The sequence below is a fragment of the Odocoileus virginianus genome, chromosome 12 (genome assembly GCF_023699985.2).
Source record: "Odocoileus virginianus isolate 20LAN1187 ecotype Illinois chromosome 12, Ovbor_1.2, whole genome shotgun sequence".
In the NCBI taxonomy this organism is placed as follows: domain Eukaryota; kingdom Metazoa; phylum Chordata; class Mammalia; order Artiodactyla; family Cervidae; genus Odocoileus; species Odocoileus virginianus.
Genome location: NC_069685.1, coordinates 11,180,094 through 11,203,295, shown reverse-complemented (window position 1 = coordinate 11,203,295; position 23,202 = coordinate 11,180,094). Strand labels below are relative to the sequence as shown.

At 40.5% G+C, this 23,202-nt stretch overlaps 1 protein-coding gene and 1 long non-coding RNA gene across 4 annotated transcripts in view; one reads left to right on the top strand and one right to left on the bottom strand.

The window, feature by feature from the left end:
• The window catches only part of SLC10A7 (solute carrier family 10 member 7), a 292,638-nt gene extending 273,804 nt beyond the window's left edge, over positions 1 to 18,834 (bottom strand). For all 3 annotated transcript variants that reach the window (XM_020901268.2, XM_070474787.1, XM_070474788.1), the window contains exons 1-3: positions 18,123 to 18,834; positions 10,850 to 10,932; positions 2,515 to 2,651 (exon numbers count right to left, since the gene is read on the bottom strand). In XM_020901268.2, coding sequence (XP_020756927.1) covers positions 2,515 to 2,651; positions 10,850 to 10,932; positions 18,123 to 18,222 — 320 coding nt within the window. In that variant the 5' untranslated portion in view covers positions 18,223 to 18,834. The remainder of the gene's footprint in view (positions 1 to 2,514; positions 2,652 to 10,849; positions 10,933 to 18,122) is intronic.
• An 86-nt stretch (positions 18,835 to 18,920) lies between these two features.
• The window catches only part of LOC110142190 (uncharacterized), a 57,906-nt gene continuing 53,624 nt past the window's right edge, over positions 18,921 to 23,202 (top strand). Inside the window, exons 1-2 of the long non-coding RNA XR_002315253.2 lie at positions 18,921 to 19,120; positions 20,758 to 20,886. This is a non-coding gene — a long non-coding RNA (uncharacterized lncRNA). The remainder of the gene's footprint in view (positions 19,121 to 20,757; positions 20,887 to 23,202) is intronic.

Sequence of the window (23,202 nt, the reverse complement as noted above, 5' to 3'; positions counted from 1 at the left end):
ATCTAACAAATCACAAGCTACTAGACCATTTTGATTGGCTACTATTTTATGTATATATATATATATCTATCTATATCTATCTATCTATCTATATATATATATATATATATATATCTCCTACGTGCATGCATGTTAAGTCTCTTCAGTTATGTCCAAATCTTTGTGACTCCATTGACAGTAAGTCTATCAGGCTTCTCTGTCCATGGGAAATCTCCAGGCAAAAATACTAGAGTAGATTGCCGTGCCCTCCTCCAGGGGATCTTCCCAACCCAGGGATCAAACCTGCATTTTTTGTCTCCTGTACTGGCAGGTGGGTTCTTTATCACTGGCATCACGTGGGAAGCCCCATATGTCCTACATATCCAACTAAACTGAAAGTTCCCTGAATACAAGGAAAATGTTAGTCTTTTTCAATTTCTTGAGTGTTCTATGAAGGGCAGATACTCCATAAATACTAGGTTTTCTTTCTTTCTTTCTTTTTTTTTTTTGGCCATACTGTGCAGCACATGGGATATCTCAGTTTCCCATCTAGGGATCAAACTCATGCCCCCTGCATTGAAAGTGCAGAATCTTAACCACTGGACCACCAAGGAAGTCCCAAATACTGATTCTTAATAAGCATCATACATTGTTGCTCTAAAATGATGTCATATTTATATAGCACTTTATAATTTCTGGTGAAATTTTATATCATTCTCCGAAACTCAATTAAAACAGCACCCTTGGTTCCCCCTCTTGTCCTAACCTTTCTCCCCCAGCTAAGTAAATGATGCCACCAATCACCCAGTAGCTCACACCCCAAATCTAGATGTCATCCTTGACTCCTCCCTGTCCTTCTCTCTCTCCATCCTATCCACCCATGGGTTCTGAGAGCTCTAATTTTAAAACTTAATCTCCATATATCCATCTCTTTCTACGGTACTGCTACCTCACCACACTGACATCCAAGCTGGTCCCCTAGTTTTCTCTCAGGCCCTTCTACTATCTGTTCTCCTAGAAGAATCATTTGCAATACAAATCAGAACCACATTACTCTCTTATTTAAATCCCTTCAGTAGCTTCACAAAATAAAAACTGAATGATTTTCCATAGCCTAACAAAGCTCTATGGGAAGGGTCCTGTCCACCTTTCCAACCCTAAGTCATATTACTCATCCTCTATGTCATTAGGCTTTGGTCATCAATGTCACTTTCCTGACTCTAGAACACACCAGGCTTGTTCCAGCCCTTACACATTCTAATTTCTTTGCCTAGAACATTCTACCCCTAGAACTCTGCAGTGTAAATTAATCACCAGTCTATCCTCTCAACCATTTTCAACCATATCATACAGTTTTACTTCATATCATTTATCTTTATCTTGATCACGCATTTACTTGTTTACTGACAATCACACCCAGAGTGTCCTTGACAAGCAAAACTAACTGGCACTAGCCAATTTTGTTCACTGTTGTTTGTCCAATACCTATAATAATTCCTAGCACATAATAGGAGCTAAAAAATAGCGCATAAATGAATGAATAAGTGATCTCAATTGATATCCCCAAAATCATTATTAAGCAGGCAATAAAAATATGATTATCCTCATTTTATAATTATAAAACAGCTTCCCTGGTAGCTCAGTTGGTAAAGAATCTGCCTACAGTGCAGGAGACCTGGGTTCAATCCCTGGGTTGGGAAGATTCCCTGGAGAAGGAAATGGCAAACCACTCTAATATTCTTGCCTGGAAAATCCCATGGACAGAGGAGCTTGATGGGCTACAGTCCATGGGATCGCAAGAGTCCGACACGACTTAGCGACTAAACCACCACCATAATTACAAAACAGGGAAACTGAGGTTTCAGACTATTAAATGACTCTCCTCAAAGTCACATAGCAAGATAGGAATAAGATTAAAATGCAATCTTTAGGCCTGGAGTTCAGTATTTAAGCTGTTATATTATGATGCTAAAATGTGGCTAGTTTTAAACCACTTCAAATAATTTTTAAGTCATTTAATACTTTTAACAAACATGGCAACATTTTTAATGGGAAAAAAGATCGTAACAAAAATCTATTGGTAATTCAATTATCCTATCAAACATAAAACAGAGCAAGTGAAAAAGTAAATGTTTGTCCCCTCTATGTATTTTTTATTTCCTATATATTTTTAAAAACACATAGTATTTAGTAAGATATAGAATGCAAAAGTTAAAGCACCCAACTTACACCCTACATTACACACACAAACAGATCTTACATCCTCTAGCACCTTCCATTTTTCTCCCAACAGAAAACTGTCTCTCCTGGAACTATAAGATTAAGTAAGAGTATATCTTTTAAGATTCGGTTATAAAAGTCTCTAATGAACTTCCTTGATGAAACACTATCACTTTTAGGAATAATAATAAAGTTAAAAGTGTTTGTGTTTCCTTATATCACACATAAGCCCTTTCATATACAGTTGCCACAGAAATGATAATGTCACTAAAGATGCCCCATTAAAAGTGGACCCTTCAAAATATTTAAACATACCCTTTTAAAAGCCATTCATTGATGGGTGTGATTGATAAAAGCTGAAGAAAAAGCCATACTGCTGCTGGGAAGAATGCAAGTGTAAAGATCTGAATAAAAAGATGTAGTTTTATATGCACCAAAGCACTTGTCAGCTCCTGTGAAAATGAAGAACACAAAATAACAATGGTAAGAAAACTATTCTGAAGAGAGATTGCTGCCAAAACAACATCACATAAATTAGGCTTTTTCAATTGAGATATAGTTAACACACAATGTTGTACTAGTTTTAGGCATACAACATGATGATTCATTGTGTGTACTGCAAAACGATCACCGCAGTTGAGTCTAGTTAATATTTATCAATTTGGAGTTATTTCACAGCTAAATTTTTTACCTATAAGCATATACATAAGAGATAGACTTTAAGGAAAAAAAAACTCTTCATGTAATTATATTTTTATATAAAACTTATCAAACATTCTCATTTTTTTCAAACATAATACACCATAACAATTTAGATTCATAAAATTCTGGAATAGGACTAAGCTAACTACCTTAACACTAGCATAGATTTCAGAATTGCTGATACTATAAACAAACACATAGGATGCTACAGAAAAACCCACACAAACTTTTTGACTAACTCAAAAGGACAAAATCTTGTTTAAAAATTTTGGCAGGACCTAGCATTTTAACTAAATTTGATACCCTCTATTCAGTACACCAGACCTGGCAAGGCCTCAACTTGGCAAGATGTTACTAAATCTACACAAAAATCATAATTTTTAACAATGTTTTTCCCAATAATATTCTATAACTCCAAAGGGCTCTTTCCCCAAAATCTACTCACTAGATTTTTTTTTTTTAATGAGACTAGTAGTACCTTTCTTTATGTGAATACATATAATACAAAATAAGAAAACTATAAACCAGTATTTCTTTACTCACAAGATTTCTCTATTAACATTTACTGAATAGCAGAGCTCTGTGCCATGCTCTGAGCTTGCCATTTTAATGTATGTTATCTCATTTAATCCTGACAACAACTCTATCAGGAAGATATTATCTGAGGAGAAAACTGAGATTTTCTGGCATGCTATCAAACCCATGAATTCCTGTTTCTACCACCAAGTCACACCACTGCCCCAAGAGGGAAAAGATTTACATGAAAACATGACATACCAGGAATAAGTTGTGAGTCTCACAGCTGAAAAAGGATATAACAGTAAACTCTGGGATTTCAATACATACAAACTAACAAGCATTTACATTTGAATTTCTTTGAGTTATGTGGTTATTCAGAGGACTAATTCAGAAAGTAATAGAAAACATGTAAAACATGCAGTCATGAAAACACATTCAAAGATGCCAGAGTCACTGGTTATAAACTTAGCACTGCAATGTCCCCCACTTTCCCTAGTTCAAGTTAAGTCATGAAGTGGCCTCAAAGACATTAGTCAAAGTTTACAGTGTAGTAAACAGTAGGTTAATGCAGGCTCATTCACTGATCACCACTTTCTGCCATCTGTCTCATCGGCTCCCACCCTTCATCTCTCTATGTGAAGACATACTGGGAGACATGTAGACTCAATCTCAAGACATCTCTAAAGGCACGGGCATCTGTGGAACTCCTGGCAATCTGGATCTAATGGAGAACAACACTGGGCCGGCCGGAAGCCACGCTGTGTGCCCAGATCAGAGCTCACATATAAGGAATTATCTTACACTGAACCAGAAGTTTCACCCCAGAAAAAACTTAAGCACCAGCAGCTGGAAGAATTCTCAGTAGTCTTGAAACCAAATCTCACTCAAACACACTCAGAGGGACTCTACAAATACCAAATAACTATCAGTGGGTTTTTTATTTTTAAAAAATTAAAATGACTAGCCAGAATGCAGTAAACAAAGGTATCGGTATATACTTCTCATAGGAATATAAAATGCTTTAACCTTTCTGAAAAGTAACTTGGGAGAGTATCTCAAAGACTATAATATGGCTCATATTCCTGCATTTCAAAATGTTTTGGCTAGGCATTTCACCTAAGGATATAAAAAGTGGTTACAAGCATTTATATCTAGAAAGGACGGATAGAGCATTATCCATTACAGTAAAATCGGGAAACAACGTATATGCCCAAAAGTGGCAGAAAAACTAATGACTTCCGGTAGCAACAGAATGCTAAGAGCCGTTAGAAAGTATGTTAAACCTGTGCAGACAAGGGCGTAGGAGTGCGGGGATCTCTGCCTGCTGAACCAACACGCATGGCATTGGCCCAGCCTACGGAGAACAGACCTGGCAACTGACTACTTCGGCCAGCACCCGCCTCCTTTCTAGGCACTTGAACTATCCCTCATAATTCAAACTTTCACAAGTCGTCTGACCCAGAAATTCTACTTCAAGGAAACAATCCTTCACACGTATTATCAAATGTGGAAAATAACATATTTTTAAGTTATCCTTTGTAGAATGTTTATGATAGCAAAACTTTGTAAGTTATACAAATGTCTATCACTAGAAGACAAGGAAATATATCAGACACGTTCATAAAATACAGTATCTTTCAACATTCAAAAAGAAACAAGGAGCTTTTTATGTGCTGATATGAAACAATCCCCAAGATATGTGTTTTGAGTAAAATAAAGTAAGGTGGCAAACAGTATAAAATACCACAGTTTGATGGGGGTAGGGGATACACATATGTTCAATTTACATAGAGTATCCCTGGAAAGATACAGAAACTGTTCATATTGGTTTTCTCCAGAGAAGAGAACTGAGTATTTAGTAGAGGGGCAAAAAGAATACTTCTCATCATAAATACACTTATATCTTTTGATTTATGTTCATAAAACTGAATAAAATACAAATTACCTTATTTTCAAATATAAAGAAAAATTAAATGAAATATTAAATCACATGAAAAATTACCATTATACAATATAACATAGAAAATAAAATTGTATATTGTGTATGCATGTGTATATTTATGCAAAAATATGTATACATATATATATAATATATATAAATTTTTAAAAGTCTCTACATACAAAACAGAGTTCCAAAGAATAGCATGGAGAAATAAGAAAGCCTTTCTCAGTGATCAATGCAAAGAAAGGAGAACAATAGGATGGGAAAGACTAGAGATCTCTTTAAGAAAATTAGAGAAGCTAAGGAAATATTTCATGCAAAGATGGGCTCAATAAAGGACAGAAATGGTAGGGACCTAATAGAAGCTGAAGATATTAAGAAGAGGTGGCAAAAATACACAGAACTGTACAAAAAAGATCTTCATGACCCAGATAACCACAATGGTGTGACCACTGAACTAGAGCCAGACATCCTGGAATGCAAAGTCAAGTGTGCCTTAGGAAGTATCAATATGAACAAAGCTAGTGGAGGTGATTGAATTCCAGTTGAGCTATTTCAAATCCTAAAAGATGATGCTGTGAAAGTGCTACACTCAATATGCCAGCAAATTTGGAAAACTCAGCAGTGGCCACAGAACTGGAAAAGGTCAGTTTTCATTCCAATCCCAAAGAAAGCCAATGCCAAAGAATGCTCAAACTACCACAAAATTGTACTCATCTCACACACTAGCAAAGTAATGCTCAAAATTCTCCAAGCCAGGCTTCAACAGTGCATGAACCATGAAATTCCAGATGTTCAAGCTGGATTAAAAAAGGCAGAGGAACCAGAGATCAAATTGCCAACATCCGTCAGATCATAGAAAAAGCAAGAGAGTTCCAGAAAAACATCTACTTCTGCTTCATTGCCTATGCCAAAGCCTTTGATTGTGTGGATCAGAACAAACTGTGGAAAATTCTTAAAGAGATGGGCATACCAAACCACCTTACCTACCTCCTGAGAAATCTGTATGTAGGTCAAGAAGCAACAGTTAGAACCAGGCATGGAACAACAGACTGGTTCCAAATCAAGAAAGGAGTATGTCAAGGTTATATACTGTCACCCTGCTTATTTAACTTACATGCAGAGTACATCATGAGAAATGCTGGGCTGAATGAAGCACAAGCTAGAATCAAGATTGCCAGGAGAAATATCAATAACCTCAGATATGCAGATGACATCACCCTTACAGCAGAAATTGAAGAACTAAAGAGCCTCTTGATGAAAGTGAAAGAGGAGAGTGAAAAAGTTGGCTTAAAAGTCAGCATTCAGAAAACTAAGATCATGGCATCCAATCCCATCATTTCATTGGCAAATAGATGGGGAGCCAATGGAAACAGTGACCAACTTTATTTGGGGGGGCTCCAACATCACTGCAGGTGGTGACTACAGCCTTGAAATTAAAAGATGCTTGCTCTTTGGAAGAAAAGCTATGACTAACCTAGACAGCATATTAAAAAGCAGAGACATTACTTTGCCAACAAAGGTCCATCTAGTCAAAGCTATGGTTTTTCCAGTAGTCATGTATGGATGTGAGAGTTGGACTATAAAGAAAGTTGAGTGCTGAAGAATTGATGTTTTTGAATTGTGGTGTTGGAGAAGACTCTTGAGAGTCCCTTGGACTGCAAGGAGATCCAACCAGTCAATCCTAAAGGAAATCAATCCTGAACATTCATTGGAAGGACTGATGCTGAAGCTGAAACTCTAATACTTTGGCCACCTGATGTGACAAGCTGACTCACTGGAAAAGACCCCGATGCTGGGAAAGACTGAAGGCAGGAGAAGAAGGGGACAACAGAGGATGAGATGGTTGGATGGCATCACTGATGCTACGGACATGAGTTTGAGCAAGCTCTAGGCGTTGGTGATGGACAGGGAAGCCTGGCGTGCTAGGGGTCATGTCCATGGGGTCGCAAAGAGTCGGACACAACTGAGCGACTGAACTGATATAAAAAATATGTCTAAGAAAAAAGGACTAAAATTCACACAATGTTAAGAGCAGTTGTTTTTATTCTTTCTAATCTTTCTACATGGGGAAATACTATTTTTGGAATTGTGAAAAAAGTTATAAAAAATGTAGTTAAAAAAATACAAGCTGACCTGATAAATGACAATTAGAAACAACTGACATTGTATCAGACTAATGGAACAATAAAGAAACAGCAAAATGAATCACAAGGGGCTATGTTGGGTCATCAAGGGCTTCTTAACAATATGGGGTTAAGAGACATGAATTGTTTCCAAGAAAGATTCCAAAACTATCACAAAAACCCAAAGTTCTATATTTTTTATATCTTCTTCATACAATCTTAAAGATAAAATAAGGTAGCAGTGGAAGAGAAAAAGCAAGTAAACACTATAAAATTCAAAAGAGTATTACTCCAAACATATCCGTGTAGAATTTAGGGCCACATACTTAAGTAAACACCAACATGAATAATTGAAAAGTTGATTTCACATGACATTTTGTTTACTCACATGTAATACAGGTCGAATTCCATTAAAAATAAACTTGAGGAGATATTCCACATACCCGGCCCTCACTGACAGCATCAAGAATTGCTTAAAATCAGAGGTTCAGACTGGGATTTAGAGATATTTTCATTACATACCAATTTCCCTGCTAACCCTTATTCGACCTTACTGGATTTGCTCTGAGAAGCAGCCTCATAGCTCTGGGCTGGAAACAAGCAGCAGTAGCCTCGAGTTCAGAATTTGCTATAGTTACTTCTAAGCTAGTAGAATTTTTAAAAAATGATCTGTTTAGGAAAATAAGGAAAACTAAATATTTTAGCCTACTGGGGACCCTTCTCAGATTCCGAGGTTCCTGTTCATCTTTGCTCCTGTCCCAGGCCAAGCACATGTTAACAAGGCTACAGCACCTGTGGTCATAAGCACTTCTTAGGTACCTGTTTAAGCGAGATTGGTCCTGTCACAATCTCTTCAGTGACTAATCCTCTGAAACTGCAGGTCTGAGGCTAACTAAATATAAAATATATTTCAAATGTGACCTTATTTCATAACACTACAACAAAAAAGTTCAGAAACCATTTCAACAGGTATTTCACAAACTAGAAACCAAGAGTCATAAAACAAGATTTAGCATTAAATCATTTTTGCATTAAGTATTAATACACAGTCCTTTACAGTTTTAATAAGTGAACAAAACAAATTTTAGAATACACATCATTACCTCAATGTATAAGTAATACTACATGAAATGTTCCAGATAAATCCAACTTGCGTGGGACCAATGTAAACGCTTGCAAATAGACTCAAGTTAATAATAACTTGCTGTCTCCTATGTGTAAAAATGCACTATTCCAGGACCTAGTAGGATTAAAAAAAATAGTAGTCCCAGCTGATATTAATTTGATTATTAACTAAAAAACAACATGAAGATCAGATCGCTACCTCCTAACTTACAACTGTTCACTTGCCTGGGAAATTAGCAGGGCCTAGAGATGGTTTAACACTACATAATGATGCAATCTAGGGCATCTTAAATTAAATGGATCTTGAAAATGACTTAATATTGTATTAGTTTGAAAAGGGCCCTTAATGGAGGAAGTGGCTTTGATGGCTGCTTAGATACCGTGATAAAACACAGGATCCAGGCATTTGATCACCAGAGCCAAATTAGTTGGATGAAGGTTTCCTAGGTGCTTACAGAAGAATTTGAAGAATTTCCTTAGAAAATGCTGGTAAATATGACATTCTTCCTTCTTCAACTCCTGCATCCCACAGAGTTGGCTGCTTGACAGGATAGTGTTAAGCAAGAAACTAAAGGAGTGAGAGAATCAAATCTTGCCAGATTTCCCAAGGCATAAAGAAAAACTGTTGGAGAAGGAAATGGCAACCCACTCCAGTATTCTTGCCTGGGAAAGCCCATAGACAGAGGAGCCTGGAGGGACGCAGTCCAAGGGGTTACAAAGAGTTGGAATCGACTTGGCAACTTCACAACAGAGAACAGCTGCAGATATTAAGCAGCCAGCAGGGGATGTAGTTAGAGCAAAGTCTCAAGCACAGGGCATGGGTGAGGCACCTGTTCCACAGAGACAATCAGCCAAGGCCAGCAGGAAGACCTCCAGGGAAAATCCATCCAGTTCCACAGGAGTGGCAAGTATCTTTCTGTATCACTGGATCCCACATTTGAGAACCAAGTGTAGAACTCAGGTGTTGACAGAGAAAGCCTGTATCCCACCCGCCCCCCCCACCCCCCGCCACCCCAAGCACCAACCATAGTCCTCTCATGTCAACATAATTTACAAAAACTAGAATTTAACCTATTTAGGAAATCTCATTCTAAGTCGGTTTCAAAAGAGCAAGTAATTAGTGACAATATTTCAAATTCTTGAGACAAAATTTCTCAGACACTACACAGGGATCCCTTCTATATCAAAAATGCCCCATAGATAAGATTTATACCAACTTGACAACTACAGAATACATAAATTTAGTCAGATCATGCTTTTTCCAAGTTGCTACTAGGATGGTCAAAAATGAAGGTAACTAAACACGGTTTTTATTCAAAGCACACTTAAAAGAAAATTAAAATAAACACAGGCAAGACCTAATGTGGAAACAGAATTTTAAACCCATTTCCAAAAATGCCCCAAATCCTGACACAGTAAGAGTGCCCACCTACATATGAACAAGGATATCTTAAAATGACAACTTTACAAGCTCAACGTAATTTCTTCAAAGGTAAATGGGTATTTTCTTTTCTTTTATTACAATTCAAAGGAGAATCAAATTCTACTCATTCCTCTCTTGGATGTTCAAATGCCTTGATTTGTTTAATTCTAAAAGAATCTCATATTCAGGGATAGCTAGATCAGTAAATAAAATTACCTGTGTGTGTTCATGATAGATGGTGGTTCAATGTGAAAAATTCCTGCATTTCAGTTAAAACATTCATTAATATGTTTATATATTAATATGTAATAGATATGCCATATTAATAGGTAATAGATGTGCCAACAGAGAATATCCTTTTAAAAAAAGACACACAAATTAGTTAAAAACTATAAGAAGCACCACTTGAGTGGCACAAGTCCTAGAAGCTAAAGAAGATCCACAAGTTATGGAAACCTAACTAAACATCAGTGACTCCAGAGTGCCCCAGCAGGGGCCACTACAGTGACCAACACCATCTGAGAAAGACGGGGAGCAGATGTTTCAGCTCACTGTATTAAAAACACAACCACTCTAACCACACCTTCCTTCAGTCTCCATGGCGCTGTCCAACTATAGTATAGTGTCTATGATACATAGTTACTAGGTACAAAACGCAAGTCCTTTGCAGAGGTCCAAGTCACTTTCCCTGATAGTGAAGCCTTCAGACTGTAACTACACCTGGCTTTACAAAAGGAATCTGAAATTTCAAAGTGGTAAGCGCAAATTAAATTCTTCTCCGTGATTTTCATGTGCCCCCATAGGTAACAGTACCTCTGTATTTAATGATAGTCCGCTGTTAAAGAATATTGTTGCGACAGCAATGTAGGAGACAGTTATTTCTGGCTTCAGGGGTCCTAAAGAGAGAGAAATGAGTCACTGTTAGATAAACATTTCCGACAGGCAGTCACTTGACACGAAAGAAGAATCCACTGGAGGAGAACAAGCGGGACTCTAAATCTTGGTGTTGCCTCTACTGTGCTAATGAGCTCGCAGAGTTAAGTGTTCACTGTGAGGCAGCCGGACTCTGGACAGGATTTTCCGGAGGGCAAGGACCACGGCTGTCCAGCTCAGCACAGAACCCTCAGACCAGAAGAATGAAAATAAACACTGCTCTCACACAGGAGAGCAGACAGGCTGCATCCCTCTACATTAATTCTGATTTTATCTGCCACAGTATCTGTGCTGACATAACAATCAAAATTCTCCCCCACCAGCACCACCAAAAGAAGAAAATCAGTGGAAGAAGTCCCCTTCTTTTTAGCAAATACTACCTTATTTCTCCTAGGATATCAGAGATCAAAGCTTATATTCATGCATACTCAGTTCTGCCCGAGTGCACTCAGAGTACAAGTACTCACTGAGCACTTACTACATGAATGAGACAATGCACATAGAGTAGCAGCGTGTGTGTATGCTTAGTCGCTCAGTTATGTCCCAGTCTTTGCGACTCCACGGACTCCAGCCCCGCCAGGCTCCTCTGTCCATGGGATTCTCCAGGTAAGAATACTGGAGTGGGTTGCCGTGCCCTCCTCCAGGGGATCTTCCCCACCCAGGGATCGAACCCAGGTCTCCCGCACTGCAGGCGGATTCTTTACCATCTGAGCCACCAGGGAAGCCCAAGTAGCAGAGTACTTAACAACATATTCTTAAGATTGCTAACATTAAATTTTGGCAGGCCCCAGGAATACTGCGGTGACCCAGATAGGACTGATCTTTCACCTCTGGAAAGTCTTCCCTAGAGACAGGCTGGCACCACCCTAGAGGTGTTAATACATGGGCATAACAGGGACGACCCTAATATTTACTTATTTATTTATGTAGCTTGTACATAATTGGGGGCTTCCCTGGTGGCTCAGTGGTAAAGAATCCAGCTGCCAAAGCAGGAGACACAAGTTCGATCCTTAGGTCAAGAAGATACCCTGGAGAAGGAAATGGCAACCCACTCCAGTATTCCTGCCTGGAAATCCCATGGATAGAGGAGCCTGGCAGGCTACAGTCCATGGGGTTGCAAAAGAGTTGGACATGACATAGCGACTACACAACAACAAACAACACAACTGACTTGAAGGCCTAATGCGCTAACCAAAGGGCAAGACTGCAATTCTGAGAAAGTGCCACTTTATACCCGTATAACAGTGGTTCTCCAGCTGTGGAAATTTTGTCACCCATGGACGTTTGGCAATGTTTCGAAACATTTTTGGGGGTTGTTATAACTCAGGGGGTAGGGTGCATTACTGACATCTAGTAGAGACCAGGAGTTCTCCTAAACATCCTGGAGAATGTTTTTCAGAATTACATATCCAATGATATGAATTATCATATCCAAAATCAAACATATCAGAATGAGCGTATCCAAAAATGTCAATAACAGTAGAGACTAACACAACATTGTAAAGCGAGTATACTCCAATAAAAAAAAGCAAGGGGAGTTCAATGTATCTGTACTTCATTATCTCTTATATTGAAAATTAATGAAATAAATCCAAATAAATATTAGCAAAAATTTTTTTAAACATCAATACTGCCAGGGTTGAGAAACCCTAGCATGGACCAACATTTTAAAATCTGAGATCACCTCATATTTGACATTTTATATAGCCCTCTTGCAGTAGGCTGAAACAGTGTCCCTCCAAAATTCGTGTCTACTAGAACCTATGAAGCTAATTTGGAAATTGAGTCTTTGCAGATGTAATCAAGTTATTAATAAGTGGTCTAATTGGATTGGGCGGGAGCTGTAATCCAGTGACTGGTATTCTGGTAAGTAGAGGCAACTCTGGGTATGGTCACAAACAGAGGGAAGATGGCCTTGTGAAGACTGGGGCAAGGAGCCAAGGACATCTGGGAACCACCACAAGCCAGGAGAAGCAAGGAAGAGCTCCTCCCTAGAGCATTCGGTGGGAGGACAGCCACGATCACATGTGGATGTCTGAATCCTGAAAAAAACAAAACAAACAAACAAAAAAATTTCTGTTGTTTTAAGCCACCAGTCTGAGGAAATTGGTCGTGGCAGCACTAGGAAATGAATAACTGCCGCAGAGCCGAACAACAGGACCAAAATCATCATTCCTCCACTGCCTGCCACCCTCCACCATTCCTATAGGTACTGCTCAATGAAAAAGACCAAGCTCAGGAAAAATCACCACTCAGTCAGTCAACAACATTTAAAAAAAAATATTTATTTGTTTGTTTGGCTGCCCCAGGTCTTAGTTGCAGCACGTGGGATCTTAGTTCCCTCATCAGAAATGGAATCCAGGCTCCCTGCACTGGGAGCTCTGAGTCTCAGCCACCAGACCACCAAGGAAGTTCAGTCCACAAACCCTTATTGAGCTACTACATGCTACATCTCAGGCATTTGTAGTACATCAGTGAATTAAAGAAACAAAGATCTCCTTCAACACTGTGATACAGTATTTTAGATACCTGGCATTCACACACTCATTTTGCTGTGATCTGAGAAAAAAGGAGCAAAGGGAAAAGGCAGGTAAAGAAGTATTACACTTCAGGGCAGTGAAAGCGGTTCAAAAAAGAAGTACTTTTTTTTTTTCCACCATACTTGCGAGTGAATCTGTCTCAGCCACTCACACTTTGGAATAATATTTCATCAAAGCTGAAGAAAGGTGATTCAGGAGCAGATTTGGAAGTCAAGGAATCGGGTTCCTTTTGGAAGTAAATGCCTTCCAGGAATTTTTAATATCCTGTTTGTTTGCTTTTTTAAAAAAAACTCATATCATTTTTCTTTTCCTCCGGTCCCAAGTTTTTTTTTTTTGAAATCTATTCTTGTCAACTGTGCTTCTGTCCACAGTGGTGACCCGGATTTTCTGTATATGATGGGTTAGAGTTAGCAGTATGGGCGTCTCTGGTAGCTCAGACAGTAAAGAAACTGCCTGCAATGTGGGAGATCCAGGTTTGATCCCTGGGTCAGGAAGATCCCTAGAGAAGGGAATGACAACCCACTCTATTATTCTTTCCTGGAGAATTCCATAGACAGAGGAGCCTGGCGGGCTACAGTCCATAGAGCTGCAAAGTCTGAGTAACTAACATACATACACACAGAATTAGCAGTATATTTGCAAGCAATAGCTAGGCGACGTGTCCAGAGATGCATCTCCACAGCAAGCACATAGCAATGACTTGGACTGAACGTTTCTTTTGGGCAGCTAAAGCTTACTTTAGTTAGCCAACACCTGAATTTTTTAAGAAGCTAACTCTTCCCACACTCCACACACACAGACATATATAGATAAATATCATAACTATTAACTAATGGGCACAATTCAGTGGACTGATCCTTCACTTTGCATGTTTTAAATCCTAAAAACAATGTGTACTGTTTTTTTATTAGATGCAGATCTAAATAACTCTGATCCATGAAAGAACCTGGTGAGGTTATTCTAGGTCCACTGACAATGTACCATTTAAAGGGGAAGGAGGAATCAATTCTAATTTGGAGAAACCTAAAGCCCCTTTGAAACCTAAAGCTGCTAATGGATCGTCCACTGTGTGAATGAGGAACTAGAAGCTGGCAGGGCTGAAATTAAAAGCTGGTAAATATTTGCACAGAGATGAGAGTTGAAACTATGTTGTGGAATGATATTTGGCCTCTTTCCAAGGTCATAATTATATCTTCCAAGTCATGAAAATAACCAGGTTCAGATCTTGAGATGGCTATAAAGAGCAAAGGAGAAATGTAAATTTGAACTTTTCCTTAAACCAAAGTGAAAAAAAAAAGAGATTTCTCAGTGAAAATGGGATGGGGTGGCAACATCAAAAGAAAAACTAACCATAAAAAACTTTGGGACTTCAAATTCATATTTTTTAAAATTTGGGAATGGAGGTGGGGAGAAAGAAAATGATTTGGAATGTTTAAGAATGCAAGGAACTATTATTTCATAAAACTACAATCATCAAGTGAATTTCATTCCTAAACTTCATTTAAGGTGTTCATGCTAATGTTCTGAAGTTTATGCAGGAACATGTTTCTGGTTATGTTTTCTTAAAGGAAAAATGAAGCAGTTTCTTTTTTAGAAGCTATGTCTTATTAATAGCAATAATTACAGTTAAAGATGCAAGTAGAAATAAGAAACTTACTCAGTACTTCCAAAGAAGTAAGCCTTTATCTCCTAGGATGAATAGTACAGTGTTGAACTCTGGTAAACTCCAAGATGGGTAGAGCTCAGGGTGCCCCTGGGTCGAAATGCAACAGAGTATCTAAACCTGAAAATCTGCACATTTACATCTCTTGTGGCTCTTCACTTTCAACTTTTTAATATATTTAAAAATGAAATGTAACTGAGTAAAAAGAACAGAGAAGTAAGAATTAAATGATCTATGCTAGTATCTGTCTCACTTTTTCCCATATGGAAAGTCATTCAACTTCTCTCACTTTAGGGTTCCCACCTCTGTAAATTTCCAGCCATACATAACTCACCCATTGATTATATAGACTGCTTTTAAAGGGAGGTCAGAGCAAAGATGTGATACTTTAAGTGTAGAAGTCTTACACTTCAAAATAGAGTGAGGTCATTAAGGTATTGATCCAGGTAAAGATGAGGGGAACCTCTTAACAAGTTGAAAACAATCAAAACTTCCTGCTGAAGAGAACAGAAAACTGTTCAACTGAAAATTTCTCAGTCAATGTGAGTGCATTAAAAATGTATATGAATTCCAGTGTACAGACCCCAAAATGGAACTTCTGACTACAAGTGGCAAGCAAAAAGAGGTACTTTAGATCATTCTGTAGAGCACAAGAGGACAGACCACTTTCAGCCACCGTTCCTCTCCCGAGTCCTAGATTTTTGTTGTTTTAACTAATGGAGTCAAAGTGTTATTTGGTACCATTTGAAAGTTTGTTTTTATTGAAGAAGTTTTACAGGTGGGAAGGTCAACTGAAGTATCAAGAACTTATCCTGAAGGCCTGTATAACAAATCCCAAACATTTAACTTCTTTTTTTAGAAACAGTAACTTTTACACTTGGACATCTCTCTCTCTCAAAAAAAAAAAAATCACACGAATACACAGTTGTCTAATATTAGCTGAATCTGCTTAGCTTTTGGGGGCTATAAAAATCAGGGTATGGAAAATGTCTTTATCACAGAGAGCCTTTCTTTGTAATGGTTATTCATTTTTAATGATTTATTGCCAAGAATGTATGGATGTTGCAACTGGTATAATATAATGGGAAGTCCGGGTTCCCAGTCGTTCCTCTTCCCTAAGCTAGCTAACTTGACCTAGGGTGAGTCACCTGACCTCAGGTCTCAATACCTTCAGCTGTAAAAGAAGCATGTTGGCTTAAAAGGATTTAAAGTTCCCTCTCAGCTCTTAATTGTCTCCTCTTTTATAATTAAACAAATAAACTCTAGATTAATGGTATAGGGACTAGTGAAAATGGGAAACAATATTTCTAACATAGAATAACCCCCAAAACTTCACTAAGTAGAATCTGAGGGAACATGCAAAAATGTATCTCACACCTGTCCCTGGGGAAATGATTCAGCAGTCAACAACCCTCCTTCCCACTCAGCAGCCCAGGAATGTAAGAGACCAAACCTAGTCTCTGCAGATCTCAACTTAGAGGATCACACATCACCTGTAACTTCACCCTAACACTCAGCAAATCGGAGACCTAGCACTGTAAGCTACAAAGTCTGCAAGCGAAGCTAGTGAAATGTACATCCGAGATCACCACAAAGATACTCTCTAACATTCTTACTACCCAGCAAGCTGCAGGGACAACTCAAATGATTGTATAGAACCTGAATACCAGCCTTCACAAATTTCCCAGAAAGCTCACAGAGAAACTACGTCAAAGGAGAAACTGGTATCTTCAGCAGGATAACCAGCCCAACGGCTTTACTCTCATAGCTATACACCCTCCACATTGTGGACTAAGTTGAACAGAGAAGGAAAGAACATGAACGAAAAAGTTTTTAATCTCCACTGTCTTTGTTCAAAAAATTCTTTTTAAATGTTTTCTGAAGCTATCTCTAAATGGAGGTATTGAGGGCAGAGGGTAGAAGGAACCGCTGTTCTCCTGAGAGATCATTTCATTCACTTTCATCATGTTTGAACAAAAAGGTACAAATAACTTCAAACAGCCTCCTGAGTGTTCAGCCTGGCATGAAGACTGTGTGCTCACTTCCGTCCTTATCTGTCCCTGTGTGGCTGGTGTGTAAAACCTGTCAATAAGCATGAAAACTGCCAAACAAGGTCAAGCAGACAATGAACTAAACAAATTCAATTAACATTTATGAAAAGTGGGACATGCTTGTCTAAGTGTGGGAGGAGGGGTGGTGGGACAGGAAAGGCTAACGCTATTTCCAGTCATTTCCACCAATGCCCGTCCACACAGGACAAGGATTCCACTATTCAGAGATCTGGGTGTGATTTTTAAGCCCGCCTACATTTCCTTGCCAAAATACACAGCACACAGGGTCTAACACAGCCCGTATCTGTGAAACTGTGCCGGCCGTACACGGAAGCAGTGAGTGCAACGTGTCAGTCGGCTTGGGAGTTTGCGGAGCGGCAGCAACTGCGGAAAAACACCACCCTCCGACATGTGGGCCACCAAATCTGAGTTGGAAGAGGAAAGGGTATCCCTTTTTCTCCCCTCGCCACCGGCCCACCTTGCCTTTTTTAACCTGGGGGAGGGGAGTGTCGGAAACGGACAAGGTAATGGTGTTCACGCCGAGACAGATAAGGAACTCCTGGCAACCTAGCGTCCCTTGGGATAGGATGCTACTTTGAAGGCAGGAGGGATAAGTTTCATTCTCGGTAACCTCACTGCTTGACACTAAGGATTCTCATTGATGGTTCGCGGCAAAGGCAACCTGCGTTCAAATTCGCTTGCCTCCTTCCTAATTATGAATCCTCTCTGGGGCTGGCAAATTGAAAAATCAGCTAAAAGGCCAAAAGACACAACGGGCTGGTCAGTGCCCCTAAGAGAGGCAGACACTCCCCAATTCCTGTCTCCCCCTCCTGCCCAAGACTCGAAAATTAGTTCTGAAGTAGGAACCGCGGCGGGGCATGCAGAGGTGGAGCACTTACCCCCATTCACCCCTATGGACGGCTCCAGCTTCGCTCCCGCGATCGCCAGCACTATTCCAATCATGAACCATTCTTTCCTCATTCTCTCCAACAGCCTCATGTTTGTTAGGGTGGGTGGGTTTTGTTTATTTGCTTGGCTTTTTTTCTTTTTAAGCTGCGATCGCTTAATCCCCGGGGCTTCTCCACACTTTCCAAGCTCCCACCTGACATGCAGCAGAGCAAGTCAAATTGCTACTTGTAAATTAAAGACCCGGGGGTTGCTCCAGCGGCTTTGAGGAGGGCTGGGAGTAGTAGTATCCAGTGACAGGAAAGTCTCACTGAGCGCCGCCATCACTACCGTACGGCCCCTAATAGAAGCGCACAGAAAAAAAAAAGCCGCGGTTCTAGCCGCGCCTCCCAAGCGCAAACGCTCAAAAGCGAACGTTTGGGCGAAACCGGCAAGCACTGGCAATTAGGGAAGGAAAGCTGGCTGCCGGGTAAGGCTGACAAACTCGCCGCAATCGAGACCTGAGGAACCTTAAAAATGACAGGGACGGGGAGTGACGTGAGGCGCCACAGCCTACTTGTTCTATCACGGGTTCCAACAAACCCGCCCTGTAGGCACAGCAACCCGCCCTCCCGGAGTACATCTGCGGAAAAATTCTCTTTTGATTCGCCTTGAGCCTGCGGGAAGGGTCAGGGTGCTCTTGGGTCAGCGATTTCTCCGTCGGCAGCTGGAGCGGCGGGCTGCAGGGTTGTGGGTGGCGAGCCTCTTCGAGACATTACGACGCTTCCTAGACGCCGGCGTTGACGTGTACGCTGGGGGAAGGGGAGGCCGCGCTTGGTCTCCGAGCTCTCGGCGCTTCAAGAGTTAGGCGAGCTCGTCAGCCTCCTCTGGAAAGCTGCGTCCCCGCAGCGGGGAAGCTTTAGCCCCGAGAAATGGGTTGAGGATTGGGCACCGAGCAGATGCCCACAGACAGAGGACCGATGCGTCCCGGGAGAGCTTGCCAGAGCCGCAGGTCGGTCGCCCCCGGAAGGGCACTCAGCCCCAACCCCCTTCGCCACCGCCGGCCCGGGAGTGGGGACTTTGGGGGTTCAGCCCCCCTACCGGAGACCCGATCTCGAGCTCTCTCACTACCTCTCAGCCAAGCTGCCGAGGGTCAGAGTGGCTGAGCTGGCTTGTCTGGAGAGTGCACGCTTTTGCTTGACCCCAGACCTTGCCCGAGCATCATCAGGGCAACTGTGGGAAGAGGGTCAGGTTAGCAAGGAAAAAGTGGCGAGGGGCGGGGGTCCTGCCTTCCTTTGCCCCACGTGCTAGATTCTCTCCGTCCCCAATTCTCCCTTTAAGTGTTTTCTGACAGTGGCAGTGATAGTTCCATGAATGGACTTCTTACCCCCGTAGACCCTGTAGGAACATCAACTCCTTCTCTTATGCACCCCAATAAATAAATCAGGAAAATGCTGTGTTCTCATTTACTAAGAACTCTCTGATCGGCAGAATCAAACTCACTGAAAATAATTTTTAGTTGTAGTGGTTACTAAAAGGGAAAGAACACAAAGCACTGTGAATTCTGCATCAAGGTTCCTGTGGATACTGTAACATATACCTCAAAATGGAAGCCAGAAGTCCAAAATCAGGTGTTGCCAAGGCCACACTTCCTTTGGAGCTTGTGAGGAGAAAATCCTTCCGTGTCTCTTATAGCCACTATTGGTTGTTGGCATTACTGGGCTTCCTTGGCTTGTGGCCACAGCACTCCAGTCTCTGCATCTATTCACATTGGTGGCTGCTCTTCTTTTTGTCTCCTATAAAGACTTTTGTCATCCCCTGGAGAAGGAAAAGGCAACCCACTCAAGTATTCTTGCAGAGAATTCCATGGACAGAAGAGCCTGGCAGGCTACAGTCTATGGGGTTGCAAAGAGTTAGACACCACTGAGCAACTAACATACCCAAAGGAGTCCTACTTACATTGTTCTCATGGACTTATGTCTAATAAAATGGCAATAGGGACCTATCCCATCAGGCTGTTAAAAAGATTCAGTGGTATAGTGTATGTCCATTGCTTTGCATGGAAAAAATGTTCATTCATTTATTCCAGACAATGTTTATTGAGCTTCTACTTTGTGCTAGGCATTATTCTAGATACGGGTTGTTACAAGGAAAGTGAGAGACAAGGTTTCAGCTTTCCTTGTGGTTCCAGTGACATAGAAAAGTAACATAAGTGCCATGATGATAATATAGCAGGTCCAGCCAGTGAGAGAGTAACAGGGAAGCTACTTTGAGTGATTGGAGAAGGCCTTTATGAAAGGGTGCAGTTTAAACAGACCCAAATGATAGGGGGATGTTCAGAATGCCTATATTTGGGAGATGAGCACTTCAGGCAGAAGGAGCAACTGGTGAACAACCTTTGTAAAGGCCCTAAGGTGGGAATGATCTTGACATGTGTATGAGTCTCCTATTGCTGCTGTAACAAATTAACTCAGTGGCTTAAAACAGCATAAATTTAGTAGCTCATAGTTTAGGGGTTCAGAAGTCCAAAATGGTTCTCACTGGGCTAAAATCAATACATCCACAGGTCTGCATTCCTTTCTGGGTTTCTAGAGGAGAATGTATTTCCTCTTCCTGCTTCTAAGGGTTGCCTGCATTCCTTGGTTTCAGGTTCCCTTCATCTTCAGAATCCACAGTGGTCCATCCAGTCTTCCTCATGATGAATCATTCTGGCACTGCCTCCTTCTTTTACTTACGGAGACCCTTCTGATTCCAATGGGCCCACCCAGCTAATCCAGGGTAATGTTCCTATCTTGATTTAATTCTTAACTTAGTCACAGTAACATAGTCACAGTTTCTGGGGGTTAGAATGTGGCCATCTTTCAGGACCATTATTCTGCCTACTACAGTGTGTTAAAGGAAGGAAGGCCAAAGGACTGTAATTCACTCTGCTGGGGAGCCAGAGGAGGCAGGGGCCCCAGCATCCAGATCATGGAGGTATTTGTAGACCAGGTAATAAAGTTTAGATTTTATTTAAGTGTGGAGGGAAGCTGTAGGAAATGTTTTGTTTTTGTTGTTTAGTTGCTAAGTCATGTCTGACTCTTTGCAACACCAGAGTAGCCCAGTAGCCTGCCAGGCTCCTCTGTCCAAGGGATTCTTCAGGCAAGAATACTGGAGTGGTTTGCCATGCCTTCCTCCAGGGGATCTTCCCCACCCAGGGATCAAACCCAATTTGTTGCATCTCATGCGACTAATACACACACATACACACACACACTGTTTGGGTGAATGTTAGTATCAGTTTACAAAGGTGAAAAAGATAGGGAAGAGCAGATTTAGTGAGGAAAATAAAAATTTATTTTGAGATAGCTTGAAGAGGGCTTTTTAGAGATTCAGGTGGAGGGACTCTCCTGGCGGTCTAGTGGTTGGGACTTGGCACTTTCTCTGCCAGGGCCTGGGATTGAATCCCTGGTAGGGGAACTAAAATTTCACAAGCTGTATAGCACACCTTCCCCCCCCCCCCCCCCACACACACACAAAAGAAATAGGAAAGAAATCTAGGTGGAGATCAGGCAAGTGACTAAGCAGTTCACAGAGGGAGATCAAGGCTAGAGAGAGTCAAACTTGTAGGAGTCCCAGGAGTCTTTAAAGCCATACGATTGGATAAGATTTCCCAGAGAGACAGCATAAACAGGAAAAAAGCCTTTAAATAAGGGACTGTGAGGCAAGTGTGTGTTTGTGTGTTTTTGTCGCTCAGTCGTGTCCAACTCTCTGTGACCCCATGGACTGTAGCCCTCCAGGCTCCTCTGTCCATGGGATTCTCCAGGCAAGAATACTGGAGTGGGTTGCCATGCCCTTCTCCAGGGGATCTTCCTGACCCAGGGATTGAACCTGGGTCTCCAGCATTGCAGGGAGATTCTTGAGCATTTGAGCTGCCATCCAGAAATCTCACCCTCTTTCCAGAAATATGGCCCCACTCAACTCTGGCTTTATGTATCCTATACAATAAAAATTTAATAAAAAGGCACCTGACAATGCATAGTAACAATTTAGTTGGTAGTGCTTAGTTCAGTAATCAATCCGTGTAATTTATCATTGATGAATAATTGGTGAAAAGTATATAGGGTGTGGTAATATTATATTTTTCTTTTGAGAAGTTGTCATTTGTATTCTTTTAAACATTGGAAGTAATTACAAATTAAATGAAAACAAATCCATAATAACATCATCTTCAACATATCATGTAATCTTCCAACAAATGTATATATGAGAGCAATTGTTTTGATCAGAAAATACTTTTACACTAGTGAACATTGTTAGCTCCAAAATGTTACCATGAGAGGAAATGCTGTCTTATTTTCCTGTACAGTATTCTATATATAGCAAAGATAAAGATATATAGTGGCCTTGCCAATTACAGCAGAAAACTACCAATACATGCATAATTTGAAAATATAGCTAACTAGCTAATTTCCAAATAAATAATCTGGTAGTCCACTTGTCTGACCTTTGCTAAAATGCTTTATGGAGATAACAGTATTATTTTCTTCTTTGCTTTTGGCTTTCCTTAGAACAACTCACAGACTAAACAGTTATGAAAATTCCAACTCAAACATAGGAGGTCGTGTTTTATATTAGACTAGAAGTATAACCACTTCCGTTTTCAGGGCACGGGAATTTAGGCTCTTAGCTCCTATTGTCTTTGTGTTAATGAGATTGTGCTGGTAGATTCCCTCAGTTCAAATGCATTTCTGCCCTCTTCACATTGATAGGCACTGGGTTCATCAGGTGAAGACAAAATGCCTCTGCCTTTCTTGAATCCATAGTGGGAGGATATGTCTCTTTTCAGAAGACCTTCTGCTCTGGTGGTTTGTGAAAACTCCATCTAATAGTTTCTCAGTCTCTTAAGTGGAAATCCATCTCAGGAAATTAAGGACCCGAGTCAACAGCAGTGGATAATAAGCAGTTGGGAGGAACAGTAAATAATGGGAGGAAATGCAGCCGAAAGAGAGGGATCGTTTCATGCTGTTAGATGACAAATCCACATCAATGCAGTTCTTATACCTGTAAGTATAGAAAAATGCTCATGTTGACAACTCTTCATTGCACAATCTG